The sequence below is a fragment of the Macaca mulatta genome, chromosome 19 (assembly GCF_049350105.2).
Source record: "Macaca mulatta isolate MMU2019108-1 chromosome 19, T2T-MMU8v2.0, whole genome shotgun sequence".
Taxonomy (NCBI): domain Eukaryota; kingdom Metazoa; phylum Chordata; class Mammalia; order Primates; family Cercopithecidae; genus Macaca; species Macaca mulatta.
In genome coordinates, this window is record NC_133424.1 from 9,236,875 (window position 1) to 9,253,815 (window position 16,941).

General features: G+C 58.4%; 2 protein-coding genes across 3 annotated transcripts in view; one reads left to right on the forward strand and one right to left on the reverse strand.

The window, feature by feature from the left end:
* The window catches only part of CD320 (CD320 molecule), a 101,863-nt gene extending 84,966 nt beyond the window's left edge, over positions 1-16,897 (reverse strand). The window contains exon 1 of the mRNA XM_001099884.5: positions 15,856-16,897. Within this exon, the coding sequence (XP_001099884.4) occupies positions 15,856-16,666 (811 nt within the window). The 5' untranslated portion in view covers positions 16,667-16,897. The remainder of the gene's footprint in view (positions 1-15,855) is intronic.
* Positions 970-15,766, forward strand: RAB11B (RAB11B, member RAS oncogene family). Of its 2 annotated transcripts, none has more exon segments than NM_001261484.1 (5): positions 970-1,074; positions 11,128-11,323; positions 13,394-13,587; positions 13,781-13,861; positions 14,719-15,766. In NM_001261484.1, coding segments are annotated over 5 exon segments (657 nt in total). In that variant the 5' UTR covers positions 970-1,034; the 3' UTR covers positions 14,865-15,766.
* Positions 16,898-16,941: the final 44 nt, after the last annotated feature.

The following is a 16,941-nucleotide window of genomic DNA, read 5'->3' on the forward strand; positions in this document are numbered from 1 at the left end:
ATAAAACAAACACATATTGTATTGTCAGGTAGTGATAAATCCTATCACTACCTGACAATACGGCAGTATGTGTTTTATTTTCTATATTACCTATATTTTACCTATGTGGTAAAATATTGGATAAAGAGGGGTAGGGGTAGGAGGTCCTGTTGGAGAGCATCGGTGCCCAATAAGGATTTGTAAGTATTTATTAAACAAAGAAAAGCAGAAAGTGGACGGTTGATTCACTCTTGGTGCAAGCCACCACGCTCGGCTAATTTTTGTATTTTTAGTAGAGACAGGGTTTCACCATATTTGTCAGGCTGGTCTCGAACTCCTGACTTAGTGATCCGCCCGCCTCGGCCTCTCAAAGTCCTGGGATTACAGGCGTGAGCCACCGCGTCCAGCTGATCTGGTTATTTTCAAAAGATTCCATGAGGTGGGTTTCTTCAGTTTACAGAGGAGAAAACTGAGGCATAGAAGGATAACCCAGTGAGTCCCAAAATAGAGATGGAAACTACAACCGACAAAGGGGACCCAGCGCTGAGGTCCCCGGAAATGATCATTTATGGGATTGGGGGGGCGAAGCCAGGGCAGCGCTCGCTGACCTATGACGTCATCGGGACGTTAAGAATCTTAGCATCACCTGGACGTACCCCCATTTCCCTTCCCGGACAGGTCCTCTGATAGTCGGCTAGGTTCTCAATCCAGCCTCTCATTGGTTAGTTGGTCTGTCATTCCACTTCATTCCTGCAGCCTTCCGCCCCGCCCTCTTAAGCTCGCCTCTAATAGGCTGTCGCGACCGTCACTTCAAAAAGGTCCGCATTCCTTCCGCCTTTCTCCAGGACACCGAGGGCGAGGAGGGTGGATACCAAGCGGCGCCCACCCTCAGAGCACTACTTCCATCTCTGATTGGCTCCGCTAGGTGCCAGTCGCTACCCCACCCGCCGCTGATAGGCCATTCAACGGCCGTTCTGCGCGGCGCCGGCTCCGCCCCCGTCGAGTGTTTGTGGTGGGGCTGCGGAGTTGCCGATCCCGCCGGAAGCGCCAGGACAATGGGGACCCGGGACGACGAGTACGACTACCTATTCAAAGGTGCGGCCGGTGGGGCACAGACGGGCTAGGGCGTTGCGGCGAGGCGGCGGGCAGACGGGCCAAGGCCGCGCTTCAGGCCGCTGGGCCCAGTCCGGAGCCCGGGGCTTGGGGCCCGGCGGGTCAGGCAGCCGGGAAGGCCGGGGCCGACCGGGCTCCATCAGCTTCGAGCTAGGATTCGCGGCCATGCGGAGCCAGAGGCCCGGAGAGACCTGGGGGACCCAGGATGCGCTGGGGCGGGGCTGGGGCCTAGCGGGGGTGGGGCCCGGAGCGGTGGGAGAGGCCGTTAGGGCGGGGCCTCCGGAGGGGGTGGAGCCTTCCCAGGATTTGGCGGGCCGGGCTGGGCTGAAAGCGTGGTTCGGAATGGGGGCGGGGTTTTAGAGGCGGGCTAAGGCTGATGGGTGTGACGAATAGGTGGGTTGGGCCTGGTAAGTGGGGGCGGGGCTCACGAGGCCAGTCCTGATTGGGTCAGCATGTTTGGGGGTGGGGCCCGGGATAGGCGGGGCAGACAATGGGGGCTGGGCCGAGATGAGGGCCTGGGGGTGAGGTGTGTGGTGGTGGGAGTCTTGGATTGGGGTGCAGAGCTGGGATTGAGTGGAAAGGTATCCGTGTGTGCAGCAAGAATTCCATCTCTTCACTTAGCACTCTCAACGGCGCTAAGCCAGTACCTGCACTTTTCTGAGCACTTTACGCAAACGAACTTAAATCCTCACTGCAGCCCTTTGAGGTTGATATTAACCAGCCTCTCTTTTTACACATTGGGAAACTGAAGCCCAGAGTGACAAAGACACAGTTTATAAAGTGTTGGAGCCCGATTGAGCGCAGGCCACCTGTGGGCTTTACCACTTAGGAAGCGTGTCTTAAGGGGCTTGTGGCCAGCATCTAGGACTTGGGGTTGTTAGACCACCTTCTTCCAACGTGCGCACTGATGGCCGGGGCCCCAGCCAGCCTGTTGGAGGGTCTTCCCCGCCCGAGAGACTGAGGGGGCTCTAGGAACATCAAATAAAGCCTAGTCAGATCAGGCAGCCATTGCCCGGTCTGCTGGAAGAAGCTGGAGTCCCTTGTTTCTCAGCTGAGCCTTCTATGCCCAGCTAGACTTTCGCCTAGTCGTCTGCCCTGGTTGCTGGGCTCCCTGGCTGACAATGGCAGCCCTTGAGGGTTAACCCCTGGATCCAGGGTGCCTTCACCCTGCAGCCTGCTCTATAAGGGCCTGCGTCCCACATCAGCTGTTGGTATCCTCGCCTCGCTGAGCCGTTCCTCCGAGCGTGCTCTGTGACTTGCACCAGGCCTAGCTGGGCCTTGCGTCTGGTCTCATCCAGCGTCTTGTGGTTGTGGGGAATGGGCAGAGGTCTCCCCACCTGAGCTGTCCGTGAGGCGAAAGCCTTCGGTGGAGAGGGAGAGGAAGTGTCTCTGCAAGACTCTGAAGTCGTCCTGCGGCACTGAGGGCTCTGGCAACTGCACACAGGTTGATAATATCACTGGTGGGTGAGGCTCTGTGGCTGGCAGGTGCCAGGCCCCAGGTCTCGCCCTCATGGCAGGAGGAAGCTTTGGAAGGGTTTTGGGGACTGGGATTCTAAGGGGCCATCTGGAGACAGGGGGACCAAACTTTGGGTTCTGCTGGGCGGGTGCCATCTCCACTCAGCCCTTCCTGAGGCAGCTGCTCTCAGGTCCTGGCTGGGCACCCACCCAGATGTGGCACTGCCAGGGCAGGGAGTGTTGCTCCCCACGTGCCCTGTCCAGGTTTCTGTGGTTATCCCCTGCTTGTTATTTTCGCCCTTTTGCTGTTTTAAATGACCCCAGCTCCGAGTGTTTGCCCAAGTCATGATTTTGCCCTTTGGGTTATTTCCTTGAAGTACATTCCCAGCAGAACAGTTACTGGGTCAGGAGCAACGGAGAGGCTGTGTGGTCCCGGGACCCGTCTGCAGAGACTGCCTCCTGGAAACACTGATCTAGCTCCTGCGGCAGCTGCCATTTGGCAGGCGGGCGGGCAGTGTGGGGGGGGGGGCCTGCCCTGCTGCCCTCCCCACACTGGCCTCCTTTTACTGAGTCTAAGCAGGTGCCCTGCTGACCTTCTCAAGCCAGTTGGTAGCAAAAATCTAACGCACAAGGTCAGCCTTTCCCAAACTGGTCATCTGCCGTCTCACCTTCACAGCTGTGCCTCATCAGAAGACCTCCTCTATTCTTTTTCAATATTTGTCTTTCTTTTTCTGTTTCCTTTCTTTCTTTTCTTTTTTTTTTTTTTTTTTTGAGACAGAATTTCACTCTAGTCACCCAGGCTGGAGTGCAGTGGCGCAATCTTGGCTCACTGCCACCTCCGCCTCCCGGGTTCAAACGATTCTCCTGCCTCAGCCTCCCGAGTAGCTGGGATTACAGGCACCCACCACCATGCCTGGCTAATTTTTGTATTCTTAGTAGAGACGGGGTTTCACCATGTTGGCCAGGCTGGTCTCGAACTCCTGATCTCAGGTGATCCACCTGTCTCGGCCTCCCAAAGTGCTGGGATTACAGGCATGAGCCACCACACCTGGCCTCTGCCTTGTTTTTTTTTTTTTTTTTTGGTGGCCACATCACGCACTGGCTCCCTTGACCTCAGCGGCCGAGGCCAGCAGATCCCCCGGGTGATGCCCTGTGTGCTGTTTGTTTTCCTCTGTGAATGTTCTTTCCTTCCCCCAGGAACGACACTGTTGATTTGTACCTAATTATAGAGCCTCACATTTATCCTCCTGACATTTTCTGCTTTAGCCATGGGCCATTTTCATAGCCTGCCACTAATTGCCGCAGGACCCCTGATTTCTTTTCTGATGGACTCGGGACTGTGGGGTCCACCATGGGTGTAGCTGTGTCCCCAAGGGCCACTGAGGCCCTCTCTGAGCCCTTCCCCTACCCTAGAGGCCCTGGAGGACATGGGTCGTGGGGGAAACGGGCCGCAGCTTCCCCAGGCCCTGTCCTCTGGGTCTTGTCCACCCCTCCCCTGCCCAAGGACAGGGTGGCTCCTGTCCCCAGGGAATGGGCTTGCCTGGTGCTTCCCTTTCTCTGCTGAGGCTCCAGAGGCAGCTCCCAGCCCTCAAGCCTGGGCAGACCCCCACGGTGGGCCTGCTGTTCCGGTTGCTGTTTGGGGACCCAAGCATACCATTTTCCCCGTTTAGAATAGGGGCCCCTCCAGTGCCGTAGCTCTGGACACCTCCCCAGAGAAGAGCTGAGACAAGAGTGGCCCCCAGCCCCTCGGATGCTTAGGACTGGCTTTCAGGGGAGGAGTGGGGCGCTGCTTGGCTCCAGCAGGCTCTGCCTGGAATTGGGGCCCATTCCCCTGAAGGGCCTCTCCATCTGCCTGAGCACTAGGGTCTGGGCCCCCAGGGCCACCACACTGTTACGGGGCAGGCCAGGGCACCCAGCACTTCTCAGAGGTGCCAGCTCTTTGTTTTTGCCAACTGGGCTTGCCTGCTCTGTCAGCCAAGTGGCGTGTCTGGGGTAGGGGGGTCGCTTCCCAGCCAGGGAAGCGACCAACTTCTGTGGAAATGCTGGGAGCTGTGTCCTCAAGGGCTCTTTATTTCCCCAAGACAACAGATTGCTTGTGTCCTAGACAATGACATGTTCATTCCCAGCCTGCATCCTGGACCAGCCCCGCCGCTGCCCCACTGGCCACCTCTGCATCGGGCACCCAGTGCCAGGGACTGGCTGGGCAGCTCAGCCTCTCTGCCATTCACCTGTTTTGTCGTCCAGGCTGGAATGCAGTGGCTTAGTCTCAGCTCACTGCAACCTCTGCCTCCCTGGCTCAAACGATTCTCCTGCCTCAGCCTCCTGAGTAGCTGAGACTACAGGTGCCCGCCACCATGCTGGGCTGATTTTTGTATTTTTAGTAGAGACGGGGTTTCGCCATGTTGGTCAGGCTGGTCTCGAACTCCTGAGCTCAAGTGATCCACCTGCCTCGGCCTCCCAAAGTGCTGGGATTACAGGCGTGAGCCACTGTACCTGGCCTGCCATTTACCTGTTCAGTGGCCGTTTGTCCTTTGCTCTGACTTGGTCACTCCAGATTGAGTGTTCCCAGCTGTTCAGGGAGAATGATATTTACATCTGTCCCTGGGGCAGCCCTGAGAATGTGATCAGCTGAGGCAAGCAAAGCACTGGGGACCCAGCCTGGCCAAGGTGCTTGAGTGTTGGCAGCCTGGGGCAAAACTGATGGGACCAGGTGCCGTGGCTCACGCCTGGAATCCCAGCACTTTGGGAGGCCGAGGTGGGCAGATCACTTGAGGTCAGTAGTTCAAGACCAGCCTGGCCAACATGGCAAAACCCCAAAAATACAAAAATTAGCTGGGCATGGTGGTGCATGCCTGTAATCCCAACTACTCAGGAGGCTGAGGCAAGAGAATCACTTGAACCCGGGAGGCAGAGATTACAGTGAGCTGAGATCGCGTCAGTGCACTGCAGCCTGGGTAAGGGAGATTCTGTCTCAAAAAAACAACAACAAACAAACAAACAAAAAACTGATGAGGCTGAGGAGCCCCCAAGGCGGTACAGCTGGGGCAAGGCTGGGAAGGAAGTGAGAGTGTCAGGGGAATACCCAGGCAGGTCCTGAGTTTCCTATCTTGTTTCCTGAGGACGTGAGAACTGAGCAGACCTCCCTGGCCTTGATCAGGTTTCTGTAGCTGCCGTGGAAAGGAGGTTAAGATTGGTGGTGTGGATGGGGGTCCTCACAGTGAGTCCAGCCTGGTCCGCGGTGGCCTGGGAGCCCATTCTCATCCCTACTGGTTTGGTCCGGAGGCCTTGGACCACATACCCACATTCACTCCACCTCTTGCCGTCTTTCTCTCTTTTTTTTTTTTTGAGATGGAGTCTCGCTGTTGTTGCCCAGGTTGGAGTGCAGTGGCACGATCCTGGCTCACTGCAACCTCCGCCTCCCGGGTTCAAATGATTCTCCTGCCTCAGCCTCCCAAGTAGCTGGGACTAGAGATGCTCACCATCACACCCGGCTAATTTTTGTATTTTTCGTAGAGACGGAGTTTTACCATGTTAGTCAGGTTGGTCTTGAACTCCTGACCTCAAATGATCCGCCTGCCTCGGCCTCCCCAAGTGCTGTGATTACAGGTGTGAGCCACTGTACCCGGCCATCTTTCCATCTTTCTCTGAAGTCCACTGGGTAGCCCTGTGCTGAGCACCCATGGAGATGTGAGAGAATACTGGCCCTGTTGTCTTAGGTCTTGCAGGCCAGTCCAAGCAGCAGTCTTTGGGGAGAAGAGAGGTCTGAACCAAGGGGTCTTGAAGGATGAGTAGGAGTTTGCCGGCTGCCCCAGGTGGACAGGCTGCCCCACGCGGTAGGAGCTGGGGTGCCCAGAGCCTCAATGCCCACCCCATAAGGCAGAATCATGACTCCCGAGCCACGTATTGGGGTTTGGGGTGGGACAGCGAGTGTGGCAGTAAGTTGGGAAGGAAGAACTTGGACTGTGGATGCGGAAGACCTGAGTTCAAATCCTGCCTGGCTCACTTCCCAGGCGGTGGCTCCAGACAAGACCCTTGGGGGGCACCGTTGGGAGGTGGGGGCGAGCCCACAAACATGCATGGCTTCAGGATCCTGCTCTGTCCCACACCCCGTTCCCCATCCGAGCCTCAGTTTCCTCATCTGTAAAAGTGGGCTACATGAGGCTTCTGTGAAGTAATGCACACCAAGAGCTTTGTTAGCACAGACTCATCAAATATTCTTCGTGTTCTTTTTATTCTTGCCTTCCAAGCAGCCAACCAGAGAGGGTACCAGGTGGGATTGTAGGGGGCGGCCTGATCCTGCCCTCCTCACCTGTGGCCCAAGGGTGGTGACCTGGCATCCTCCAGGTATGCGGCAGGGGGTGGGCCCAGGAGGTTCAGCCAGCCTCTTTGGCGTTTTGTTTGTTCATTTGACAGACATTTCCTTTTTCTTTTTTTTTCTTTTTTTTTCTTTTTTTTTTTTTTTTTTTGAGACGGAGTCTCGCTCTGTCGCCCAGGATGGAGTGCAGTGGCGCAATCTCGGCTCACTGCAAGCTCCGCCTCCCGGGTTCACGCCATTCTCCTGCCTCAGCCTCCTGAGTAGCTGGGACTACAGGCGCCCGCCCCTGCGCCCGGCTAATTTTTTCTATTGTTAGTAGAGACGGGGTTTCACCATGGTCTCGATCTCCTGACCTTGTGATCCGCCCACCTCGGCCTCCCAAAGTGCTGGGATTACAGGCGTGAGCCACCGCGCCCGGCCTCTTTTTTTTTCTTTATTTTTTTTTTTGAGACGGAGTCTCGCTCTGTCGCCCAGGCTGGAGTGCAGTGGCGCTATCTCACCTCACTGCAAGCTCCGCCTCCCGGGTTCACGCCATTCTCCTGCCTCAGCCTCCCGAGTAGCTGGGACTACAGGCGCCCGCCACCACGCCCGGCTAATGTTTTGTATTTTTCAGTAGAGACGGAGTTTCACCATATTAGCCAGGATGGTCTCGATCTCCTGACCTCATGATCCCCCCGCCTCAGCCTCCCAAAGTGCTAGGATTACGGGCGTGAGCCACCGCACCCGGCCATTTGACAGACATTTTCTTGGGTGTTTATTGTGTGCCAGGCACTGTGCCAGGACCTGATTCCTGCCCTTGGGGCAGACTGGCAAAAAATAAATGCCACCTGACAGGTGAGAGAGTGGCAAGAGTGATGGAGGAAGAGCTGGGCCAGGGAAAAGGGTAACTCAGAGAGTAGGGTTTTACTAGCATAGCAGGGAGGGCCTTCTTGGCCAAGTGGCATTTAAGGGGTCACACAAAGGGGATAAGGGAGGGAGCAGGTTGGTGCCTGGAGAAGAGCGTTTCTGGCAGAAAGAGCAGCCGGTGCAAAGGCCCCGAGGCAGGATCGCACCTGGCGTGTTGGGGAAACAGCATGGAGGCCTGTGTGGCTGGAGCAGAGTGAACCAGGGGGCGAGAGGGAGGAGGGGAGGGCCTGTGGGCAGTGGGGAGGATTGGGGCTTTTCCCCTGCGGGAGGTGGGAGCCACGGAGGCTTGTTTGCAGGGGGAGAGAGGTGCCCCGGCTCAGCACTCACGGGTGCCCTCTGGTGGCTGCTGCAGGAGGCCAGCCTTTTGGTTGGTGATGAGGGTGAACACAGGGACCCCACAGACAATACCTTCCAGGGTCTGAGAGTCTGGAATGGAATTGCCCAGGGAGACATGGCGGGATGCACCCCTCATCCTCCCTTCTCTTGGATCTGTTCTGGATGTGCTGAAGGATTGACTCTGAGATGCGAGAGCAAGGAAGGAGTCGAGAATGACTCCAGGTTTTGGCATGAGTGCCTAGTAGGACCAAGCCCCAGTTAACCAAGATAAGGAGGGTAGGTGAGGGGTGGGTGAGCAGGCTTAGGGAGTGAGTGGGAGCTCAGCTCTGCTCTACTGGGTGTGAGGGGACTGGCGCCCCAGAGGAGACAGGAAGGAGACAATGGGCACGCCAGTCTGGGCTTCTAGGGAGAGAGGTAATATAGGAGTTACCAGCCCATGGCGGGTGTTTACAGCCATGAGCCTGGATGGGGTCACCTGGGGACTGGGTGAGGACAGAGGTGCCTGTCCTGAGGCTCCCTGAGGTTCGAAAGTGGAGTGGGAGACTGAGTGGGAGTGACTGTGAGGAGGGGAGTCGGGGTGTGGAGCCCCTGAAGGCAGGGAAGGAGGGAGAGCTTGCTGAGTGCCTGCTGCATGGGCCCGGGGGTGTGGGGGTGGCTGAGGCTGACTCTGACTGTGGAGGCGAAAGCATGCTTGGTTTGAGTTCTAGGACTGGGGGACAGGAGGTGGAATGAGTGAGTGTAGACGATACCTTCCAGCGGGTTTGGAGTCCGGAGACGAGAGAATCGGGCAGTGCCCGGGGCAGGCAGTGGGGTCAGGAGAGAATGTTTTCTAGGGAGAGAATTCCAAGCGTGTAGGTACAGCCCCACAGTGTGGCCAGGGGAAGGGCAGAGGAGGGCTGCCTGGTGAGCTCCAGGGCCTGCTCCCTCAATGTGGCAGGGGTTCCGGGTGGGGCCGGTGGACCTCTGTGTCAGCCAGGACTCAGCCTGGCTGCCTGCACCTCCCCGAGCTCAGGAGGAGCAGCCATGCCCATCTCTGCCCGGACAGGGAAGTCTCATCCTCAGTGGATGCCCCCCAACTGCTTGGGATCAGGGGTGACCAAGCCACTGAGCCAACTCACCTTCAGGTGCCAGGGCCCAAGGCCCACGTTTGGGGGTCCCCGGGGCTTCTGGCTGGGGCGTCTGGTTGGCTGTATTCAAGTGCACGCACACACACCGATCTCCCCCGCATGGAATGTTCTGGTCTGGGGACAGACCACCCAGGCCCCACCCCAGAGCCTGGGGCGGCTGGGCCCGTAGGGACAGTGCTTCCGTGGCTGAGACAGGAAACGCTTTACAGGGCGGCTCACCCCTGGCCTGACCAGCCGGCACCTGCTCTGCTCAGGGACGCGTTCCTCATGCCCCTTGGCCAGCATGAGACAGGCCTGCTGCACACCCCGTGTCGACTGGGCTCAGGCCCCCTGTCCCTGGGTGGTGTTGCCCACAAACCCTCATCTCCCTCCTGTCCATGCTGCACTGACTCCTTTCTGGGCCAGGGTTTGCATCTCGCCAAGCTGCTCTGCTGCGCACCCACCTCCTGGGACAATGCATACCTGTGATGGAGCCTTGTGAAGAGCTGTGCACACGCGTGGACTGCCACGCAGACTGCCCCTTGAATGAGGACTTGGCCTTGGCTGGAGCTCCCTGCAGCTCAGCAGGGGACCTGACCCTGGGGACGGGGGTGGTGGGAGGTGGCTGCAGGCTCTTTCCTCCAGGCTGCGTCCTCAGGTCATATTCCTGTTCCCCACTCAGCCCTCTGTGCCGAAGCTGGATGTGGGTTTGCTGCACCAGGAGAGGTGGGAGTTGAGGTGGGGGTAGCTCCTCATGTCCTGTCACTTACATACCTGGAGCAGTGACCCTTCCCATGCCCTGACCAGAAACCACAACAACCGTGACAGCTGCCCACTCATGTCCCTTCCTGTGCAATGTCTGCTCTTTTTGTGGAGGGAGACAGAATCTCTGTTGCCCAGGCTGGAGTGCACTGATGCGATCTCGGCTCACTGTAACCTCCACCTCCAGGGCTAAAGCCAGTCTCCTGCCTCAGCCTCCTGAGTAACTGGGGCTACAGTAGCCACCACGCCCGGCTAATTTTCTTTTTTTTGAGATGGAGTCTCGCTCTGTCACCCAGGCTGGAGTGCAGTGGCATGATCTTGGCTCACTGCAAGCTCCGCCTCCTGGGTTCACCCCATTCTCCTGCCTCAGCCTCCCAAGTAGCTGGGACTACAGGCGCCTGCTACTATGCCCAGCTAATTTTATTGTATTTTTAGTAGAGATGAGGTTTCACCATGTTAGCCAGGATGGTTTCGATCTCCTGACCTCGTGATCCGCCCGCCTCGGCCTTTCAAAGTGCTGGGATTTCAGGCGTGAGCCACTGTGCCCGGCTAATTTTTGTATTTTTTATAGAGGTGGATTTCACCATGTTGGCCAGGCTGGTCTTGAACTCCTGACCTCAAGTGATCCACCCACCTCGGCCTCTCAAAGCACTGGGATTACAGGCGGAGCCACCATGCCTGGCCATGCCTGCTCTTACTTCCTCCTCCTGTGACTGCCTCCCTGTTCACACATTTGGAAAAAGTCCAGAGATGACGTGATTTGCCCAAGGTCACCCCGCTCAGGAGCCCTCTCAAGCTGTGTCTGGCTGCCCAGCCACCAGGCTGCAGGTGGAGACTCAGGGTTGGTGGATCTCGAGCTGCTCTGCCTACCTGGCTGCCTGGGTCCCCATGCCCCAGCTGGGAAAGCCCTGCTCTGAGGACCAGAGACAGGCGGGCGTTGTGCTATCCGCAGTGGCTGTTTCTGGAAGGCAGGAGCCGCCCTTCACTTCTGCACCACTTAGCACGGTGCCTGCAGGCTCCGGGCTCCAGGCATCTCCGACTCCTCCACACCGTTGGCAGCTGCGGTGGTGCAGCACCCAGGGAACCGGCAGGAAGGTTGTGGGGGCGGTCGTGGGTGGAGCATGGGGACTCACAGAACCTCGCCTCCCCGCCCAGTGGTGCTCATCGGGGACTCGGGCGTGGGCAAGAGCAACCTGCTGTCGCGCTTCACCCGCAACGAGTTCAACCTGGAGAGCAAGAGCACCATCGGCGTGGAGTTCGCCACCCGCAGCATCCAGGTGGACGGCAAGACCATCAAGGCGCAGATCTGGGACACCGCCGGCCAGGAGCGCTACCGCGCCATCACCTCCGCGTGCGTGTCGGCAGCCTGGGCAGGGACGCTGAGATTCGGGGGCGTGGGCATGCGGCGCGTGGGCTTGGAAGGATGTGTAGGAGTTGGGCAGGAGAAGGGGAGAGCGTGCTCCCAAGAGCAGGGAGTGAGGCTGGAAGAACACCTGAGCCATGCGCCGTGGGGCCCTCAGGCAGACCATCGTCCAGCCTTGGCCACGCCAGGGTATCTCTGGGTTCTCTGGGTACCAAGTGCAGTGAGGACTTGGCTCGGGCCACTCCGCCTTGCCGCTGCCCCTGGCCAGCCAGCTTCCCAGCCTTCCTCCTCCCTCAGCAACCCTGCTCACTGGGGCCCACACCCCTTCTATCCTCCCACCCAGGCCTGGCCCTCCTTCCCTGCAAAGGCTTCCCAGCCATCAGGACCCACTCAGCTGCCTTTTTCTGGACCCCTCCCAAGCCCCCCAGTCATTCCTACCACCATTGTGTTTAGATCCTCTGCGCTCCCTCCCATCCCCTTCATCCCTCAGGTGCATCTGGTCTGTCACCTCCTGTTTTTTTTTTTTTTTTTTTGAGATGGAGTTTCGCTCTTGTCGCCCAGGCTGGAGTGCACTGGTGCAATCTCAGCTCACTGCAACCTCCGCCTCCTGGGTTCAAGCGATTCTCCTGCCTCAGCCTCCTGAGTAGCTGGAATTATAGGCACGTGCCACTGCACCAGGCTAATTTTGTATTTTTAGTAGAGACAGGGTTTCTCCATATTGGTCAAGCTGGTCTCAAACTCCTGACCTCAGGTGATCCGCCCGCCTCAGCCTCCCAAAGTGCTGGGATTACAGGTGTGAGCCACCATGCCTGGCTGTTGCCACCTCTTTTTTGGAGACAGACAGGGTCTTGCTCTGTCACCCAGGCTGGAGTGCAGTGCCACAATTGCAGCTCACTGCCCCTCGACCTGCCAGGCTCAAGCGATTCTCTTGCCTCAGCCACCTGAGTAGCTGGGGCTACAGGTGTATGCCAGCATGCCTGGCTTATTTTATTTTATTTATTGATTGATTTTATTTTTTTGAGATAGAGTCTCACTCTGTCACCCAGGCTGGAGTGCAGTGTCACGATCTTGGCTCACTGCAACCTCCGTCCCCCAGGGCTCAAGTGATTCTCCTGCCTCAGCCTCCCAAGTAGCTGGGATTACAGGTGCCTGCCACCACATCTGGCTAATTTTTGTATTTTTAGTAGAGACAGGGTTTCACCATCTTGGCCAGGCTGGTCTTGAACTCCTGACCTCTTGAGCCACAACGCCCGGCCTATTTATTTATTTACTTTTAAAGACAAAGTCTTGCTCTGTTGCCCAGGTTGGCGTGCAGTAGTGTGATCATAGCTCACTGCAGCCTTGAACTCCTCCTGGGTTCAAGCGATCCTCCCACCTCAGCCACCTCAGCCTCCCAAAGTGCTGAGAGTGGATGTCTGTCTCAGTGGGCTGAGCCTGGCCCAGCATGGTAGGCAGTGGCCTTTTCTCTGCACTGCTGCTGTTTCCTTCTCCCTATCCCCCACTTTTTTTTTTTTTGAAAAGGGTCTCGTTCTGTCCCCCTGGCTGGAGTGCAGTGGCGTGATCTTGACTTACTGAAAGCTCGACCTTCCAGGCTCAAGTGATCCTCCCCCTCAGCCTCCTGAGTAGCTGGGATTACAGGCACATGCCACCACACCCAGCTAATTTTTGTATTTTTCTAGTAGAGACGGGGTTTCACCATGTTGCCCAGGCTGGTCTGAAACTCCCAGCCTCAAGTGATCCACCCACCTCAGCCTCCCAAAGTGCTGGGATTACAGGCGTGAACCACCACGCCCAACCCCTTCCCTTTTTTTGATGACCTCATGGTATCTTCTATCTCCAGACCCCAAACTCCCTCCTCAGGCCCCCCCATTTCAGAGCTGGATCCAGGGAGCAGCGCTGGGGCCTCCAGATACACACCCTTCCCTTGAGGCCACAATGGCTGCCCCTTGGCTCGGCCCTGGGCGACCCACCCTGGGCGTGACATGTGCTGTTATCCTGTGAGGCCGCCACTGCCCACAGTCGTCCTCCAGAGAGGCTCACGGGCCCCTGATCCCGCAGGTACTACCGAGGCGCAGTGGGCGCCCTGCTGGTGTATGACATCGCCAAGCACCTGACCTATGAGAACGTGGAGCGCTGGCTGAAGGAGCTTCGGGACCACGCAGACAGCAACATTGTCATCATGCTGGTGGGCAACAAGAGTGACCTGCGCCATCTGCGGGCCGTGCCCACTGACGAGGCCCGCGCCTTCGCAGGTGAGCGGATGGAGACACGGGCTCCAGAGAGGTGTCTGGAAGGCACAGTGTTGGAGCCCCGGCCACAGCCCTGGCCTCCCTTCCCTGAGGAGTGGCCCTGGGTTGGGCCAGGTGGGTGGCTGGGGTCCCTGAGAGCATGTGGGAGCCTGTCACCCCACCACCCCACTCACCTAGGCAGTATTCTTTGTTCCAGAAAAGAACAACTTGTCCTTCATCGAGACCTCAGCCTTGGATTCCACCAACGTAGAGGAAGCGTTCAAGAACATCCTCACAGGTGGCTGGGGGCCGGCTGGGTGTGGGGAGGGTACCAGCCAGGCAGGGTGGAACACGGCCTCTGAACCTTCACTTGTTTTGTTCGTTTTTTGATTTTTTTCTTTCTTTTTTTTTTTTTTCTGACGGGGCGGGGTGGAGTCTTGCTCTTTTGCCCAGGCTGGAGTGCAGTGGCTCAATCTCAGCTTATTGCAACCTCTACCTCCCAGGTTCAAACGATTCTCCTGCCTCAGCCTCCCGAGTAGCAGGGATTACAGGTGCATGCCACAGGCTTGGCTCATTTTTGTAATTTTCAGTACAGACGGGATTTCACCATGGTGGCCAGGCTGGTGGTCTCCAACTCCTGGGCTCAAGTGATCCACCTGCCTCAGCCTCCCAGAGTGCTGGGATTACAGGTGTGAGCCAATGCACGTGGCCTGTTTGTTTGACTTTTTTTCTACTAGTGCGCCTAACCTTTGCTTGTTAACCAGTGCGCCAGCAAGGGCTAGACCAGGTCTACCCTTGCTGGCACTGGGACACAGAGACCCCCTGGCCCCAGTTCCTGGGGACGGGCCCTGCCTTAACTCTTGGCGCTGCGGGGAGGTGGGTAGCCTCAGGCACCTGGAGCCTTTTGGCTTCTGGGAGTTTACCTCTGAGGGAGGAGGGCCCTTCTGATCTTAGGGAGCCAGCGGCCTGGGCTGGCTGTGACCAGATGTGGGTCCTGCCCTGACTGGGTGTGCAGCCCCTGTCCTTGTTACCTGATGTGATGGGGGCCCCCGTGGGGGTCTGAAGAGGGGTTCTGGAGTCCTGCAGGGAGGGGTCCCCCTCGGCAGGCAGGGCACATGCTGGCTCACCCCACGTCCCCCTGTATCCCCTTCGCAGAGATCTACCGCATCGTGTCTCAGAAACAGATTGCAGACCGCGCTGCCCACGACGAGTCCCCGGGGAACAACGTGGTGGACATCAGCGTGCCGCCCACCACGGACGGACAGAAGCCCAACAAGCTGCAGTGCTGCCAGAACCTGTGACCCCCGCGCCTCCGCCCAGCGTGCGTGCACGTCCTCCGCCCGCCCCCGCCACGGTGTCCTCCGGCCCCTCCCTGCTGTCCCTCTGTGGCCGGCTCGCTCCAGCCCTCCCAGTGAGCTCTGCACGGCCGGGCCGGGGCCCAGGAAGGACAGGAGCCAGTGCTACCCCCGTCCTGCCCGGGGAAAAGCTAGAAGCCCCGGTTTGCTGCACCCATGAAACTCGGGTCCCCGCCGACATCTTGGCGGGGTTGCGGGGGGGACGGCAGGATGGACCGGGCTGGCCAGAGGTGAGGAGGACGGGCGGACGGCGCCGCCTTCTCCCCTTTTCCTCGGCCGACTCCAGGGAGCGATTGCCTCCCTCCCTCTGTGGCTGGGTGGCCCAACCAGCCCGTTGTCCCCACCCAGAACCCTGCTCTGGGCCAAAGCCCGAAGAACCAGGCAGTGGGGACCGGGGCAGGCGGACCCCCCGGGCTCTTAGCGCCCACCCGCTCCTCAGCGCACAGCAGCTCGCACAGGCCTCTCCACCTCTGCCTGTTGATCGATGCAGGGAGAAGCCCGTCCCCACCTCCCCTGTCCCCTCTCCTCTCCCCACTCCCCTCTCCTGCACGCAGCGCGCCCGCCCTCTCGGCCCTCCCTGTCCCCCTCCTCTGTCTCGTCTCCCCATCTGGTCTGGAACCTGTTTGCAAGTGAAGCAATATTTCCGTGTTTTGTATATACAACCGCTCTTGTAGCCTTTGGTTTTTGTTAATGTAGAGAAACACAGATTCTTTATACACTTTGTAAGATTTACGCCAAACCCCAGCTCTCGATCTCTTCTTCTCCCTGTGGCCCCTGCACTGTTGCCCCGTTCCCGTCACCCTGCCCATCATTGAAATGTATAATCTGACTTCCTGTACAGAAACCTGCCGCTGCGCCTCTGTCGTCTTTCTTTCCGCCAGGCGCCAGCTCCTGGGCCGAAGCCTCTCTCGCTGCACGTTCCCCAATGCAGGCCGGACCCCCCAATCTGCCCGGCCCACCCCACACGGAGCGAGAGGACCCCAGCACCTGCCAAGGGCAGCGTGGAAGCCCCATGGGCCCAGCGTGGTTGGGTGGGCCCTCGCCAAGCTGCCCCTGTGCCAGGGAAGGAGGGAAGGCTGCCGCTTGTTTTTGACCTTAAACTCCCATGTCCCAGGACCCCAGGCCTGCGGGCGCCCCCTGGTGGGGACAGGAGCCAAGGGCAGTGGCCAGGATTCATCACTTTCTCCTGCCAGGGCCGCCCCTTCCCTGGGGTCCTGACGAGGGTGACTTGCCCAGTGGATGTTGGTGATGCCAGCTGTCTCCACCCTAGACTGACACTGGAGGAGGGCCCAGTGGGGAAATGCCAGGGGCAGCAAAGTGTGTGGCACGGAGTTCCTCTTCCCAGGATCCAGCGTCTCCCTCCGCCTCACCCCGCAGTGAACTTGGGACCAGGGTGAGCTGCCAGCAGCTGTCCAAAAGCTCCAGCCTCTAGCTGAAGAGGCTACCCACACTCTGGAGACCCTGGGGACCCATGAGAGAGGAGAGCACCATTCCCTCTTGATTCTAGACTCTGGCTGCCCTGCCTGGAGGGAGAGGGGATTGCAGACACCTTTTCCCAGAGCTCCAGGCCGCTGGGAGCTGTTTAGACCCGGGAGCTGGAGTGAGCCAAGGTGTGCGTTCCAGGCCCAGGGAGCAGCCTGGCACAGAGCTGACTGGCAGAATTGGAGGGGAGGCACCCTGGGCTCCAGGGCCCATTCAAACAGACCCCAGGGACATGGATTCCCCTGGGTTTGGGCAGGGTGGGTCATGTGGTGGACAGAGGCATTGGGTGCTAAGCAAGAAAGCACCTTGAGTTTTTGTTTGTTTGTTTGTTGAGACCGAGTTTTGCTCTTGTTACCCAGGCTGGAGTGCAATGGCACGATCTTGGCTCACCATAACCTCCACCTCGTGGGTTCAAGCGATTCTCCTGCCTCAGCCTCCTGAGTAGCTGAGATTGCAGGCATGTGCTACCATGCCCAGCTAATTTTTTGTATTTATTCCCAACCTCAGGTAATCCGCCCGCCTCGGGCTCCCAAAGTGCTGG

What these genes read in the sequence shown, in the direction of transcription:
- RAB11B (XM_077976315.1), top strand. Translation starts at nt 11,094, where the DNA reads ATGGGGACTCACAGAACCTCGCCTCCCCGCCCAGTGGTGCTCATCGGG. An exon ending in CGAGGCCCGCGCCTTCGCAG is followed by an intron (nt 13,588 to 13,780) that starts GTGAGCGGATGG and finishes TCTTTGTTCCAG; the next exon opens with AAAAGAACAACTTGTCCTTC. An exon ending in GTTCAAGAACATCCTCACAG is followed by an intron (nt 13,862 to 14,718) that starts GTGGCTGGGGGC and finishes TCCCCTTCGCAG; the next exon opens with AGATCTACCGCATCGTGTCT.